Below are 16,684 nucleotides of genomic sequence, written 5' to 3'. Positions count from 1 at the left end.
AGAGAAGAGAAGAGAAGAGAAAAAGAAGAGAAAAGAGAAAAGAAAACCTACATGTGTGGTGTCTACTGGGCATAGCCAGATGTAACAGGTATACCCCAGGCAATATATGAGCATGGTAAGAACTTTTATCGTCCTACTATGGTTTCTCCTGCTGTCCCAGTGATAAGCCCAGGCAGCTCCCCATTCTGGACAATGACCCCCAAGAGTTGGGTGTTGGTTGTTAGACAACGGTGATACATCCTTTAAAGCTACAAAATTGCTTCTAAGTGTGAAACTTGAAATGAATAAGGTGGTGCCAAAGCAAAGAAATAGGGCCAGGCTTTTAGATGGCGAGGCTCACAGACCTCCCTGAATCACAGCTAATGGCGGGGGTGAGGGTGGCCTTTGCCCACCGGCCACTGTCAGAGCCGCTCCCCAGAGCCCCCAGAGGACCTGCTCACCTGTATCTCACATGCCGCCTGCAGGTGGAAGATCTTGTAAAACGCCTCCTCCACAGTGTCACCGAGGGCAACCACGCCATGGTTTCTTAGCACCAGGATCTGTAGAGGAGCAAATGGCCAATTAAAACTTTAAGCCTTCTAGTTAAGAGGGAGGGAGTTTCATTTTATTCAGATCAAGTTCCATATCCAATCCCGGAGCACACACCCCTGCAATTCCTTGTTCCTTCTCCCTACACAAACATCCAAATGTAACATCACGTGTGATTTGAACCCTAAACAATCACCCTGAGAAATAGATGTTTTTTAATACTGAGACTAAGTAATTTGGTCAATTTCTTTGGGCAAAATCTTTGGGGTTTTCGGCCTTGGAGAGCTTAGAAGTCTAAGAACTAGTATTTGTGTTAAAGTAAATGGAATTATTTGGTGTCCAGTATGAGGATTCAACCTTCTTGCCCTGTGAGTTAGTCAACCTGGGAATCAAAACCCGAGGGGGTGGCTCTCTAAGAGGCAGCTCTGCAGAAACAGGTGGGGACCCTGAGTCCCTGATGGCCAGTCACATGACCTCTCTGGACATTGGCTTCCCTCTCCATAACCTCAGTGAGACCTGGGCAGCTCTATGAATGAGGCCCGAGTGATCTTCTAGTCTAACCCACTGGCTTTATGAGAGCGGAAATAGAGGCCTGAAGAAATGGAAAGTTTCCCAGCTAGTTAGGGGCAGAATGGAACTAGAACCCAGGCTGACTCACTGTTGGTGCGATGTTTCTGACTCAGTGGGGACAGGCAGATAAAAGGAGGGGAAAACCCAGAAGTAAATTTATCCCAAGAGCTTGACTCTCCAAGGTCCAGGTGCCAAAAATCCTTCTTGGTTGGCTTTATGCTCGAGAACTCTCTGCAACCAGCCGATGCCCATCTGGGAGCTGGGGCACAGACCCATGTACCGGATCTGTCCCTGCAGACCTGGGCTGAGGCCTGATCATCACATCCTCTCTCGCTGAAAACAGCTGGAAGTTTCCCTCTCAAGTGCCAGAGAAATGGAAAGAGATGATGGCTCTGGCCCACTAAAGATGCTGCAGAGAACAAATGCCCATCATTCCCACTCTTGTAGCAGCTTATGGGGGTGAGCAGCTCATCCCTCTCCGGGCGCTGCTCATGAGGCTTTAGAGCAGCGGTTCTCAACCTGTGGGTCGTGACCCCTTTGGGGGTTGAACGACCCTTTCACAGGGGTCGCCTAAGACCATCGGAAAACACATATATAATTACATATTTTTTTGATTAATCACTATGCTTTAATTATGTTCAATTTGTAACAATGAAAATACATCCTGCATATCAGATATTTACATTATGATTCATAACAGTAGCAAAATTACAGTTATGAAGTAGCAACGAAAATAATTTTATGGTTGGGGGGGTCACCACAACATGAGAAACTGTATTAAAGGGTTGTGGCATTGGGAAGGTTGAGAACCACTGCTTTAGAGCAGTGGTCAGCAAACTAATTAGTCAACAGAGCCAAATATCAACAGTACTTCTTCAAAATAGACTCGCCCAGGCCGAAAACCGACTTCTGCACATGGGCCACGAAGTTTCAATCGCACTATACGTACGCTCGCACGTGGTATTTTGTGGAAGAGCCACACTCAAGGGGCCAAAAAGCCGCATGTGGCTCACAAGCCGCAGTTTGCTGACCACGGCTTTAGAGAATGTCAGGAGAGAGTGGCAGGGCTTTCTCCTCTGTGACAGAGATGGGAGGACGGGGACTCTCAGATGGGAAGTGACGGTGAGTGCCTTTCGAGGATGGGAGCGGGAGTCAGCAACCCAAGTTCAGCTCCTAAGCTTCCTGTGCTAAGCTGACCACCCCCAAATATGTACTGTCATGAAATAGGTCGTTAGACTTTAACCAAACAATAATGAGGTTCTGTTTTTCTCTATCAAGTTAGAAAAAGTGATAATAGTAAAGTCTAGGGAGACCATAGAGAAGCAGCATTCTCATATACTAGACGTTGCAGGGCGAACAGAACAATTTGGCCAACGTGATTTGGAAATTTTAAAAGGTGCATCTGTAGACCTAACCGGTTTGGCTCAGTGGAGAGAACGTCGGCCTGCGGACTCAAGGGTCCCAGGTTCGGTTCCGGTCAAGGGCATGTACCTTGGTTGCGGCCACATCCCCAGTAGGGGGTGTGCAGGAGGCAGCTGATTGATGTTTCTCTCTCATCGATGTTTCTAACTCTCTATCTCTCTCCCTTCCTCTCTGTAAAAAAATCAATAAAATATATATATATATATTTTTAAAAAGGTGCACCTGTAAAATTTACTCTAAGGAAATAATATACAAAGATAGATGGGAAAGGATTTTCATAACAGTGTTGTTTATATCAAGAGAAAATTCAGAGGAAAAAAACCCTTCCAATATTCAATCATAAAGGACTGTTCAGGTAAATGGTGGCACAGTCATTCGCTCAATGAAATATATTCTAATCAGTTAAAATAGTGACGTAGAAAATATTTAATATCATACAAAGGTGTTTACTGTATATTGCTAAGGGGGAAAAAAGGAGGATATATTTTATGATCCTAGTTTTGTAAATATATGTGACCATATTTGGGGAGTGTACCAAAACCTCAGGGTAGTGCAATAGAGAGAATTTTATTTTTTATGTATAATTTTTAAACATCATCCGATGAACACATGTCACTTGTAACATCAGCTTTTGATAATCCCCCCTGAAACATCTTCCCGGAACAGCTGAGCCAAACCTTGCAGGTGGGTCCAAGGCACTTCTGCAGGTTGATCCGATCCGCTTCCTGCTCCATTTCACCATTGAAGTTGTAATAGGCCATGTCCCCCACCAGCAGGGCATTGTGGGAGACAGGCAGGAGGCCCCACTTCATGGCTGACACCTTCAGAGAGAGGACAGAATGGTTAGCGCCTGTAGCTCCCCCAGTGCCTTCCCTCAGAGTGGCACAGTCAACTCTACTCTGGGGATGGGTGCGGGGACCCTTTGACCCTCCACTTGGCTGTGGTCTTGATTTCTGGCTGCTTCCTCTAACATCCTCCCGTCACAGTTTTCACAGCAACCACATCAATATATCACCTTCTAAAACTGCTGCAAAGAATGACTCGAGAGAGCTATACCACTGCCAGCCCCCTGCATGGCTCTTGTCCAAGGACTCTGGGAAGAGGCAGGGGGTGGTGGAGTTGGCAGCAGGCTGGGGCAAAGCAGGGCCCAGGGTCCCCTGGGGTGGGTTGGTGGAGACCCTCAGCCTTGAGGTCAGTGCAGAAACAGCCACAACTCCTCACCCACAGGGAGGCCCATTGTAGAGCCGCATTTTACTAGCAACGAGGCAGTAAGAGTGCCAGGGGAGAGGGTAAAACCTTATTGCAACCCATGCCCCACGCTCTGCCTTTTATTTAAAGCCAGAGGTTTGGAAGAGCCTCTTGGCCTCCTTCACTCATTTTGCCCCAGGAGTAAGCCCAGGCTCGGCACACTTGGCACAAACACATCATCCAGTCTTGGTCCAAATTCTGGAAGGCCTCTGCTCGTAATGAATGGGTTTTGCTGAGAAAACCAAAAACCAAAAACCACAGGCCAGTGACAAGTCTGCTCTGCCCTGTAGGTGTGTGGCCTGTGGGGTGGGCACGATGGGGTAAAGGTTGAGAAACCAAAACTGCTTGCCTGCTGTCTTTCCAAGCGATGTTGCAGCGTCTTAGGCATACGTGGAGAAATTACCCAGAGACCCCAAGGGAACAACCTGCTTCTTGGGGGTGTGTGTGTCTTTATTCTACTCTCTCCCAGTTTTCCTTGCCCCATCCCCAGATCTCAGCCCACCCGGGCTATGAAAAGTGGGCAAGTGCAGGCTCCCAACATCTTATCTTCTATCGCGATCTCTCCTTACCAGAGCCTGGGCTGGGGAAAAGGAGTGGGGGCAGGCGCCAGCCCTCAGTCCAACAGGGTGAATAGAGACGGAAGAGGAGGCATCACCTGGTGCGTGGTGCCAGTTTGCGTAAGTGGCAGGGTGGGGGGTGCAGTGGGGCAGACATCACACATCTTCACCTTCTCTCCCCAGACCAAGACTTCTGTAGTCAGAAAGGTGGAGAGGTCTAGGAACCCCACACTGGGTGGTCCTTCTCCTCACTTTGGTGTGAGTTCCAGGAAATCTTTCCAGATTAAATGATGGGATTGTTACTAGCTTGGGGGTCTTGTGTCTTAACTCAGGGGGCATCTCAGAGAAGCAGGTCCCATGGGTCTGCTGTCGGCCTCAGGGAGGGAAATGCTGGGTGGAGAGCCGACACTCACCGCGGCCGTGGCCGGCGTGTGCAGGTGGATGATGCAGCGCACGTCGGGTCTGGCTGCGTAGATGGCCGAGTGCAGACAGAAGCCCGTGGTGTCCACCGGGAAGCAGCTGCTGCCCTTCTCCACCACCTCTCCCAGGTTGTTCACCTTGATCTGGGCCAGGGAAGGAGAGAGGCTTACGGCTACAGGACAGGCAGAGGCCCCTCACGTCTCTCCCCAGAAGTGAGCCAGCACATGGCTACCCACTGGTGTTCATTCATCCACCACACCTGAGCAACGCTGTGCTTGGTGGTGGGGGGAGACCGCCCCCCCCGCCCCTTCCCTGCCACAGACTCGCCCCTGCATCTGACAGTATACTAGCTAAGGCAACACCTCCTTCTCAGAACACTCCCCAAAGCACCCAACACAAACCCAAATCCTGAAATGAGTCCCCTCCTAACACCCTCTTACTGAGGTCCCCAGGGTGCAATCTCCCTGCAGCTGGTATAGCCCAATTCTCCGACAACAGGTGTGCCCTGGCGTTATTAACAAGCTAGAGTTTAGTTTCTAAAAATCACAACAGCTTTGGCCCTTGAAATTGTACCACCATGACATTCTGAATGCAGCACACTGGGCAGTTCCACAGACTTCCCACCATCCCATTCCAGAAGGCCCAGCAGACAAGGTGGTACCAAAGGAAGGGACAGGCTACTGACATCATTTGTTTAAGCAGAACCATCAGGAAGATGTTCAACAATCCCCTCTTACAAAATTCATGTTCTACGAATGAACATGACTTCAAAGCGGCTGACCGCTGGAAGTAGCAGCAACACTCCCATCTCGGGTACCTCCCTTCAGCCCAGCTCCCCCATTTCCTCAGAGGTGTGGCCTGCTCAGAGTTCCCTCTGATCTCATGTAATCCTTATATCCACCTTGGATGTGTGATCTGTTGTCACTTTAAGAATCTCTATAGCCTTGCCTTGGCCAGGTGGCTCAGTCGATTGCAGCAGCATCCCATACACCAAAAGGTTGTGGGTTTGATTCCCAGTCAGGGCACATACCTAGGTTATGGCTTTGAGCCCTGACTGGGGCATGTATGAGAGACAACTGATCGATGTTTTTCTCTCTCTCTCTCCTTTCCTCTCTCTCTAAACTCAATAAAAACATATCCTCAGGTGAGGATTTAAAAGAAACGAATAATAGCCACTATCCCATATAGTGCCTTTGTCCAAATGAGAACAGCCCCCTCTTGAGGACAGCACCAGGGGCACAGGTCACAGGTCTTGGTGTGTGGATGGCTTCCATTGAGCAAATTTGAAACACAAACCCAGTGGAGCACAGGTTGGTTTTTACTCTCACCAGCCAGGCTCTCTTGTGCAGTGCATGACCTGTACAACCATACACAACAGCACTAAGTCTACACACTCACCCTGAACCTCTCATGCCCATGACTCTCAAAGCTGTATCTCTAGGCCATAGCTCTTCTGAGCTAGGATAACCAAATGCCAACTGACTTCTTTCCTGAACATGCCACCAGCTCAAACTCAACCCCACACCCCCAACCCAGCTGGTTGCCAGGCTCACTAAGGCTGCTGGACCAAAATTTCCTTCCTGGCTGATTGTCACAGCCCTAACTGATTGTTGTGATGACAGTTTGCCTCCATATAGTTGTCAGAGGGCAATTTATACAATGGAAACCTGATTGCATCACTCGTCCGCTGACAATGCTTGAGAGGTTCTGCCTGTCCAGCAGAATAAAGCTGAAGTGCCATAAGAGGCCTGCAGTGCCATTTATCACCTTCCTGCCTTACCTCCAGACTCAGCCACTCACCTGTCCTCCAAGTGCACTGGGATGTGGTATGCATTTGGGCTTGGTGCATGACGCCCTCCTGCTGAGGACATGGTCCCCTCTGCCCAGTCCTTCCCTGCTGCCCTGGTTTTAATCTGCTTATCCATAGTGAGCTCCTGAGGACTCCATTCCCTCATCACCATTTCAACCCAGAAGTTCCTCCTTTGCCACCTCTACCCCTACAGCACCCAGTGAGCCCGGTGCCTCTTCCCGAGGCTCCCCAAGCTTCCTTCGTCCCAGGGTGCTTTTCAGTTGGAGTTTAATCACTGTTTGCCTCCCCTCATCCCCTGACTCCATCATGAATGCCTTAAAGACAGAGCCTGTGCCGTCCTTGTATTCACAGTCCCTGTCTGCTCTCCCATGGCCTCCTTGGGTGGCCTGTGCAAGTCACTTATCCTCACTGGGCACCAAAGTTCTCTTCTGCCTGTAAGGTGGCCTTGGCAGTCCTTGAGGCCCAGCCCTGCCCAGATATTCTGTGACTTTGTTCTCTTTAAACTGAGTACCTGGACTCAACATCTGAGTGTCTCAAGCCTGGCAGCATCTGAGTGGCATGCTCCTCCCCCAGGTGCAACAGCTGGTACATCAGCGGTAGCCCACGTATCTAAGAAACATGGGACCTTTTCTGCTTCTAAGACAGTCCTTTCTACTGCATTCCTTCTCACACCCAGAAATCTTTCTTGATTAAAATCAGCTTCTGGAAGTTTCTCCCTACCCCATGTAAAGGAGCAGAACTGAAAGAGGTCCCTGAAGCTGTCTCTAATGGCACCAGCACTAGCCAGGACCTGCATTGCTTTGGGACAAAGCATTGGCTGCCATTCTAATGTGTCTCCCAGGCAGAAAGGCCTTCCTACTCCCAGCCTTTATGGTACAACCCCAGGCTCAGAGACCAGGCCCATCTCTTCCTCCTATTGCACTTGCTGCCTGCACCTCACATTCGGTCTCGTGGTGGCATCATGCTCTGGGCACTCCATTTGTTCTGGTGCCCATGTGTCTTCTTGTCCCACTAGATTGTAAGCTCAACAAGGGACAGGACAGCAGTGGATAAATTGGAGATGACCTATCACTGTAGGAGCTGTCATTTCAATAGGAATGAGCAGTGAGACGCTGGACTGTACTCACCAGGCTGGATGCTGTGACTTCACTGCAGGAAACTCCCTTCGGGCTAATGAGGAAGTGGTCCTGCTCCTTGCTGACTCTCATCTGGAGGAAAGACACATGTTCTCAGGGGCAAGAAGGGACTGGGTCATTTCCAATGACCTTCTGCTTGAATCCCCTCTTTCCCTGAATCTGCTACACCCAAATCTTCCTCTCAAGAACCTTTATCTCCCCACCCCCGACCTCGAGCCATGAGAGAACTTGGTCTTTATTTGGAACTAAAGAAATGGAGCTATAAGAAGAATCTCTGATGGTCAAGGGTAGCCCTAGAAATAGGATCCAGGAGTCCCCAGCTCCTCATCCAGAGAAATGTCCATTGGCCAGGTTATTTCAGGTGACCACAGTGGTTAGAACCCTTGGAAGGGCTCAGCATTTTGGCCAAAGGCCACCAGCAGTGTCATGTCCATGCCAACAGTCAGGAGTTCTCCCTTTAGATTTTGTGGGGGCCACACACAGTGCCCCACCCCACTCCAAGACCCTCTCCTCACCGTGACGTAAGTGTCACTCAGCTGGGCCCAGCCATAGAGGTCCAGAAGTCGGTAGACACTGCTGATCTTGCACCGCATGAGCCGCTCCCCCTTGGCCAGGTTCAAGGGGTCGGCTGTGTGGAGGTCATTGATGGGCGTCATCAAGGAGAAGTCTGCATGGGGAGAGGGTGAGGACACGGTAGCTCGCAGGGTCAGGGGCTCCCATCTGCCCCTCCTTCTCAGCCCTAGTCCTTTCCAAATCCTCACTGGCACTACAACTGCACAAGATACTTCAACAGGCAGGGAAGTCAACATTCTTTCACCTTTACCCAGGTGAGAAAATCCAAAAATCCTCTGCTTATTTGGGTAAAAATTGTATTGATTTAGGTAAAAAATCATGACAAGGCTTAAAGTCACAGAATGAAGGGTTCTCAGAAAGCCAAGCTTACCACACATCCTAAAGATGGTCATTAAATAAAAGCAAGAATAAATTTCAGGGTTCAAATATGGCTATATTTCATCAGTTAGTTTTCATGAAGAAGTTACTAATCATTAGACTTGCTACTATCATACTATTTTAACTATACTATGCAATATAACTTTTTCTCTGATTTGGAAACACGGCAAATAGAATACCAAAGTCACCCAGGAAGTAAATTCCTCAACTTTTTCTGACAAGTCATAAACTTCCGGAAGTCAGTGTGGCTGTGTTAGGCTGAAGGGCTTCAGGCCTTAGCAGGCCTCATCTGCTCTCCTCTGGATGTGTCTTTTGGTTCTTTATGGTTTCTCTTTGGGAATTTTGGGGGCTGTGAACGGGACTTGGAAATGGACCTAGAGGGTCTGATAGTTTTGTCCTCAGGGCACCCAAAGGGTCTAGGAGTTGATGTCCAGCCTGTCTCATTAACCATGATGACTGCTGCCTACAGGCCTCAAGAAGGCAAAAGGGGGTGTCTGAGCCCCAGCACTCCGATTTGCCAGTGTCCAGGAACCAATAAGAGAATCAATAGGAAAGTGTTCTGACTTAAAATGACATCTGGCTGGGAGCCTTCCTGATGCTGCCTCTCCCAGCATCCCATTAAAAAGTTTAATGGATTAAAATGCTCTTTGTGAACTTCCACCATCTCTATAAGCCTCGCTACTCCACAGTGTGATGTATGTCCTGGACCAGTCTGCCATTAGTTGAAATAATAAGATGGTGTGTGAAGATGAGGGTGGACTGGGTGCTATTGGCCCAACATAAAGCAAGCACGGCAAGCCTTGAACACCCACATCAGGAAAATGCACCCAAAAGAGTGGTACACCTCCAGGGCATGTGTCCAGTAGCTGACAGGGACAGAAATGGTCTAAAGATCCAGTTCAACAGGCAAGAAGAACAATAAAAAAAACTCCCAAGTCAACAATTTCTAATTCAAATGGACCAGTCTGGGATCCCTTCCTCCTCTCTGTGCATCACCCTGACAAGAAATTGCCTATTAGCTTCACCCAGGCAGCAAGAAGGGAGGCATATTGAAAAGATAAGGTCCCCAGACAAAGCCTGGGGGAGGGGGGGGTCTACTATTTGGGGGAGGGTCTTCAGATCCAGAGTTCTTTGGGTCCTTCTCTTACAAATAATGATGGAGTCCCACTGATGCTCAGGAGGCCAGAATGGGTTTTAACACACCCTATCGCATCCTCCACATCCTCTATCAGAGGCTCCCCCAACACCTGTCTGTGAAGATTATTCTGCCCACAGTCTTGAGGGCAGGAGAAGGGAATAGAGGGCTCCACAGGAGTCCCCATCCTCTGCCTCCAGGGTCTTAATGAAAAGAATGCTTATCCTGACGAGCTTCACAAAAGTTAGGATGGCTGTGCACCAGGTTTACGACTCAGATCTAGTGGAGCCATTTATTAAAGATGCAAAACCCACCAAACCTCCTGAAAGCTAAGACTAAAAGACATACCATTGCATTAAAAAAGGAAGGAAGGAAGGAAGGAAGGAAGGAAGGAAGGAAGGAAGGAAGGAGGGAGGGAGGGAGGGAGGGAGGGAGGGAGAGAGGGAGGGAAGGAGGGAGGAAGGAAGGAAGGAAGGAAAGAACTTCTAAGGCAAATGGAGTGGGACAAAGAACAACCTCTCTGAGCTTGAACTCGTGACTGCGATTTCCCTTCTCTGCATTCCCTGACTCAGACACCTGGATGCACACTAATCAAATTTCCAGTCATCCAACTGTCTTCCTGACAGACAAGAAGAATGCTGGCAAGCCCGGTTTCTCTTTCAAATGGAAGAATATAAGGACAGAGACATGAAAATGATGAGAGAAAATATGATGGATATGGGAGACAAATACCAGAGAGCTAGCATATAGATAAACAGTACTGATCTAATAGAAAACTTCTGGACTGGAAAACAGCATATATATATATATAAGATTTACTGTATTCGGGAAGGGGGTGGAGTCAATAAAAAGAAGCATAGCCCTGGCCAGTTTGGTTCAGTGGTTAGAGCATTGGCCGGTGGACCAAAGGATCTCGGGTTCCATTCCCAGTCCAGGGCACATACCTTAGTTGCAGGCTCCCCAGCCCCAGTAGGGGTATGTGTGGGAGGCAACCAATCAATGTGTTTCTCTCACATTGATGTTTCCCTCTTTCTTCCCCTCCTCCCTCCCTCCCACTCCCTCTAGAAATCAATGGAAAAAATATCCTCCGGTGAGGACTAAGAAAAAGAAGAAGAAGAAGAAGCCTACAATTATATGCTTCCTGACAACATTTCTGGAATACCAAGATAAGGGGAAAATCCACATACATCTAGAAAAAAAATTTCTGGTTGCCTACAAAAGAACAAAAATAGGTTGTTTCAGATTTCTCTACAATAGCAATAGATGCCAGAAGACAATACAAAAAAAAAACAACCCCACACTAAAATGAAGTAACATAAAACTGGTTAAAGTAAAAGAATCATCAGAAGTATGCCAGGCAAATATAAATAAGATTTAAAGAGAGGTGATAATATTATTATCAAAGTAGAAGTCAAGGGAAAACAATATTCTTTTGGACAGAGTGCTATTTTGTAGGTCATTTTACATAGATTAAAGGTTTAATCCAAAATGAGGCTATAGCTATAAAGAACACTCATGCCTTCAATAACATTTCATCAAGATGTCCAAAGCAAAAGCTATCAGATAAACAAATAGCAATGAACAAAATTCAAATATAGTGGAAGGCAACACAACTGTCATTTATTACAAAATCAAAAACAATAAATGAGGATATAGACTAAATACTATGCCCTAGAGATAGAGTCTATACTCATATATCATTTTTAAGTGATATTATCAGGCCACAAATAAAATCCCAATAAATCCCCAACACAGACATTAAATAGGCCACATTTTCTAAACATAATGCAATAAAATTAGACATTATCAACAAATCTTTAAAAGAATGCAAATTCAACCATCTGAAAATGAGAAAATACATTCCCAGAGAGCTCTTAGAATAAAAATAAAATTATAATAGTAATCTCCTACCTAGAAATTAGCAATAAAGGAAATACAATGTATCAAAATTCATGGAATAAGACCAAACTTATACTCAGAGAAAAAGAATTCATAGCCTTAAGTATCTTTATTATTGGATTAAATATAAAAATAAACCACCCATTTTATTCTTCTCTAGAAAAAATATAAAAGAAAGTTATGGAAAAGAATTAATGAATATAAAAACAAAAGCAATAAACTGTGAACAAGAAAATTAGTAGAACCAATATGAAATCCAAGAATTGGCTTATGTGAGAAGATCTATGAATAAACCAATATCTGGATTGGCCAATAAAGAGAAAGTGTTAATATACAGCACCAGGAATGAGAATGGGAGGCATCTCATTCACAGCAGAAAGTTTAAATGATAAAAATAATATTGTAAATCACGCTAATAATTTTGAAAAGCTCCACAAAATGGATTATTTTATACAAAATATATGACCAAAATTTACTCAAGAACCAGCCAAATAGATTTTTTTAAAACCACAGATGAAACAGAAAAAAAAGTTTATAAAAAATATTCCAGATTTAGATGGCTTTCCAATATAATAATAAATATTCAAAAAATGAGACTTCCTATCTCCATTAGGGCAAAGAAAATAAAGATTGCCCAAAAAGTGAACTGCTGACTAACCTCATGTATGAATATGGATGCAAAACTCCTTGATAAAATTCCAGCGAACCAAATCCAGAAGAGTCTTTTAAAAAGAATATATCAAGACCAGGAATGATTTATTTTAGGAGTGAAAAAGGAGGTCAATATACAGAAATCTATTAATATAATTCATCTCATCAATAGTTCAAGGAAAGGAAAATCAATAAATGCTCAAAATGCATTTTATAAAATTCTACATCCATTGCTGAGAAAAACCCGATCGAACCAGAATAAAAAGATATTTCCTGAACATAATAAAGAACAACCATCTCAAGCGCTTGTGGTAAAAGAATTTCCATTAAAAAGTCCGAAACAAGACCAGGATGATTACTCTCTAACCTATTACTGAACATGTTCTGCGAGTTCTAACAATGCAATGGAAAAACTGGAAATATAAACCAAAGAGTAGATGTTGGAATGAAGGATGCAAAATGACCATTACTTGCAAATTATGTGATTTTTGTATATACAAAACCCAAAAGAATTGAATGAGAAGATACTGAAATTTAAGAGTTTGATAAGGGGCTAATATATATATCTCCAATGATTCCCCTGGGTTACAGCAAAAACAGAAAGAAAATTAAATGGAGAATCTTTTGAAATAACAAAGTTACATAAAATTGTCAGGATAAACTTAACAAGAAATTAATAGCAACTATATGAAAATAATTCCTAAACTTTTCTGATGCACATTAAAGAAAAAGTAAATAAATAGAAGACATATAACATTTCTGAAAAAAATTTAAAATTCATTCATGCAAATATTTTTTATGGGTTTTTAAAATTGATTTTAGAGAGAGAGGAAAGGAGAGGGAGAGAGAGATAGAAACATCGACGAGAGAGAAACATCGAGTAGCTGCCTCCTACATGCTCCCTACTGGGGATAGAGACAGCAACCTGGCATGTGCCCTGACTGGGAATCAAACCGGTGACCTCTTGCTACATAGGTCGATGCTCAACCACTGAGCAACACTGGCTGAGCCATGCAAATATTTGTTAAGCACCTACTATGTTCAGAAATGTACCTAAGTCCAGGACACTAGATTCTAGGACATATTAGGGAATAAGACATACAAATACCTTTTCCCCTGTGGAACTTACATTCTAACATAAATTATAAATTTAAAAATTCTCCACCAATTTAATCTATCCATTTAAAGTAATTCAATCAACATCCCAAGAGAAAATTTTGAGGTGAAGGGGAGACTTGACAAATACTTTTAAAGTTATTTTAAAGAATCAACTGGTACAAATAGTTGAAAAAATTGGCAAATGAGTAATTAAGGGTATTTGACTAAATGATAAACCATAGGAAAATGTTTCTAAGCATGCACTCAAAAGCAGAAAACAAAGGAAAATAACAATGGATTCAACTATGTGGAAATTAAAGCGCTCAACAAGACAAAAACATATTAAACAAAATTAAAAGGCAAGCAAGACACTGGAAAAAAACCTGCAATGTATTTGACAGATAATAGAGAAATAGTCTTACTTTATAAAGATTTGAAAATCTATAAGAAAAGAATACATGAGTAGGAAAATGGGCAAAGGATGTGACAAACAATTTACTACAAAAGGAAAATCATGTCCAATAAGTGTATGAAAATACATCCAACTTCGTTAGTAACTGCACATTAAAACACAAATAAAGGATTTTTCATCATCTGTCAAATCATGAGGATGAAACAAATGGTAATACAAACTGTGGATCAGAATGGAGTAAATGGGCACTCTAGTGCATGGCTGCGGGGAATGTAAATTGGTTCCATCTTTCTCCGGGGATATTTGACATTATGCATTAAAGTCTATAAAACATGCATATACTTCAATCTAGAAATTCAACTCCTAGTGATTTATCTTAAGAAAAGAATCACAGATGTAATCAGATTTATTTACAAGGTTGAATATTGCAGCAGCATCAGAAGCAGAGCCAGGTACTTCTCTGGCTGCTGCTCTGCTCTCCCAGGTCTACTAATGCAACTGCAGACTCACCCCGTAGCCTGGCAACCAAGCTGCTTCTTGCTGCTCCTTTCTCTCGTCCCCACCCCACTTCCCCAACCCGCTGCTCCTGGCAGCTCCCCTGCTCCCCACATACTCATGGAAGATGTTGGGAAGACTGCGTGGGAGGTGCTGGCCATGAAGTCCGCGATCTGCCGCAGGGCCCAGATGTTGGAGGAATTGTTCCCCTTCTTCATCTGCTCCTGGATGAGGCCTTCCAGCTCCTCCCTGAAAGACTACAAGCAGGCGCAGAGGCGCTGGTCCCCCAGTGCATCTCAGGAGACCACGGGACCCCCTTCCAAGTGCCCGCCCCACCCCAGGTCAGCAAGGCCGGGGCCACACTTGGGATTCCTGGGCCCCAGAAGACACTGGGCAATTTCACTGGGATTTAGGATCCTCCCCAAACTGCTATTGGGGGAGCCACAAAGAGATGCTGAGAATGGATCCTGCTCACTTTGACCAGTGGGCAGTACTCCAGATTCCAGGTAACTTCCTGTGTCTAAGTGATAGTCAAGGTTGGCAGGACTTCAATTTAGTAACTGAGACATGTTAAAAAGCAGAACTGAATGAGAAAGCATGCCCATCTTCCATTAGCTGTGCCTATGGATTTTTTGAGCCTCTCCGTTTCAGAAGGATTTGATGACTTCTGAGTTCTCCACTTCTGGTTTCCCACTACAGTACTCTCAGCCTGGCTTTTCAGAACCCGCAGGCATGTCTGTCCACCAGGTGGCAGCAGGGAACACTCGTGTTGGTGACTATAAAAGGGGAGAAGCAGCCTGAGCTCCTCCCATCCCCATCTCCTGCCTGGGAATAGAGTCCCATCCTCTCAGGCTCGAAACCTGCCACTTCTCCTCCCACACCTGCCACCCTCCTAGTCACACTCTGGGGTTTTTCCACCGCCCCAGTGCTTTTAGCACCTGCCATATTCCTTCAGGCGCCCCAACACAGTGTCACCTGTCACCAAGACCGCAGGCCATCCCTTGGTGCTCCTCTGTGAGGCCTGAGCATTCACTGTGTGCTCTCAGCTGGGGTCACACATGCCCATGCAATGCCCTGGCTCTCAGCTGGGGTCACACATGCCCATGCAATGCCCTGGCTCTCAGCTGGGGTCACACATGCCCATGCAATGCCCTGGCTCCCCAAAGCAGTGAGGGCTGAGGCAGAGCCCATCCTGGCAAGCACCTGGAGATACCAGCTCCACCCGCTGAGCTTCCCAGCCCTTGGGATCATGCACTGTTTCCTGAGGACCCCTCAGCTCTACCGCCCTCAGACTCCCATGCTCTTCCTCCCCCCGGCCCAAGAGCGTGTGCCCCCTCCCACTTCAGTGGTCCTTTAGGCCCACGTGATGTCCTTGCCTCAAGGATGAGCTGAGTCCTTGCCAGGCAGACACCACCTGACCTCCTCTGGAGCTTTGGTGGGATGATCCTCACTTGCTCTCCCTTCCGGGGCCCGTGTCCCATAAGCCCCTGAATTATCGACTCCCCCCACCTCCTGGGGCTTTGCGGCTCTCTTCACCCCTGCCCCGGGCATGTCAGCCTTATTGCCCCAACTGTGAGTCCTTTCTGGTGTTCGGGAAGGGGAGTCTCAAGTCTTCCACGTGGCGCCCTCTGCTGGCCTCCGGTTTACGCACATTTGTTCATTGTTAACAGCTTTTGGCGAGGAAGGAAGACTGGAAACCGAGGCTCAGAAGGGGCACTGGAAACGGAGGTGGGGCGCTTGTCTCTCAGACTCCCCGATCCAAACCACCTACACCTAAGCCAGGTTTTGCCACCCACCAGCCACCAGAGAGAATCAGACACCCTGGTCTAGCTCAGCTTGAAATCGCTAGGACCCTGAGCGCGTGAAAGAGGAATTCTCTTCCAGGTTCACCCAGACGCATCAGCGCAACCCCCTCGCACGCCCGGCGGGGCGGGCCTGGGGCAGACCCACGCACCGGGCTCTGCAGGATCATGGTCACGCGCTTCTTCTGCTCCATCAGGGTTGAAGTCCTGCCGCAGGTCCCGCCGCGCGGGGGCGAAGGCGCAGTACTCAGGGTCGTCCTCAGAGAAGCGGTCGTTTAAGTGCACCCCCTTTGGGGGCGGCGGGGAGGCGGCCTCGGGGGCAGGCTCCTCGCTCATTGTCCTGTGGGTTCACGATCCACCCCTGGAACCCTGCGGAGAAGGGAAGAGGGCGGACAGGTTGGAGCTCCCCGTCGGGGTGCGCGGGTCCTAAAGCAGAATTCACAGTGGCATGCGGCTATTTCCAGGAGGCTGTAGGCGGGGCCGCGGGTTAGAGGGCAGGGCTCGCCGACAAGTGCCGATCCTTAGGGGGCGCTACTGCATCACTGGACTA

The 16,684-nt window shown here is 46.7% G+C and overlaps 1 protein-coding gene across 1 annotated transcript in view; it reads right to left on the bottom strand.

Annotated features, from left to right (window-relative positions):
- The window catches only part of ADD2 (adducin 2), a 32,878-nt gene extending 16,408 nt beyond the window's left edge, over window positions 1-16,470 (bottom strand). The window contains 8 exon segments of the mRNA XM_023757418.1: window positions 441-539; window positions 3,198-3,341; window positions 4,739-4,888; window positions 7,683-7,763; window positions 8,207-8,358; window positions 14,451-14,589; window positions 16,287-16,331; window positions 16,333-16,470. Coding sequence (XP_023613186.1) covers window positions 441-539; window positions 3,198-3,341; window positions 4,739-4,888; window positions 7,683-7,763; window positions 8,207-8,358; window positions 14,451-14,589; window positions 16,287-16,331; window positions 16,333-16,470 — 948 coding nt within the window.
- Window positions 16,471-16,684: the final 214 nt, after the last annotated feature.

The sequence above is a fragment of the Myotis lucifugus genome, unplaced genomic scaffold, assembly GCF_000147115.1.
Source record: "Myotis lucifugus unplaced genomic scaffold, Myoluc2.0 scaffold_108, whole genome shotgun sequence".
NCBI lineage: Eukaryota > Metazoa > Chordata > Mammalia > Chiroptera > Vespertilionidae > Myotis > Myotis lucifugus.
Note: the sequence above shows the minus strand (reverse complement) of the source record. Positions and strands in the feature narration are given on the sequence as shown.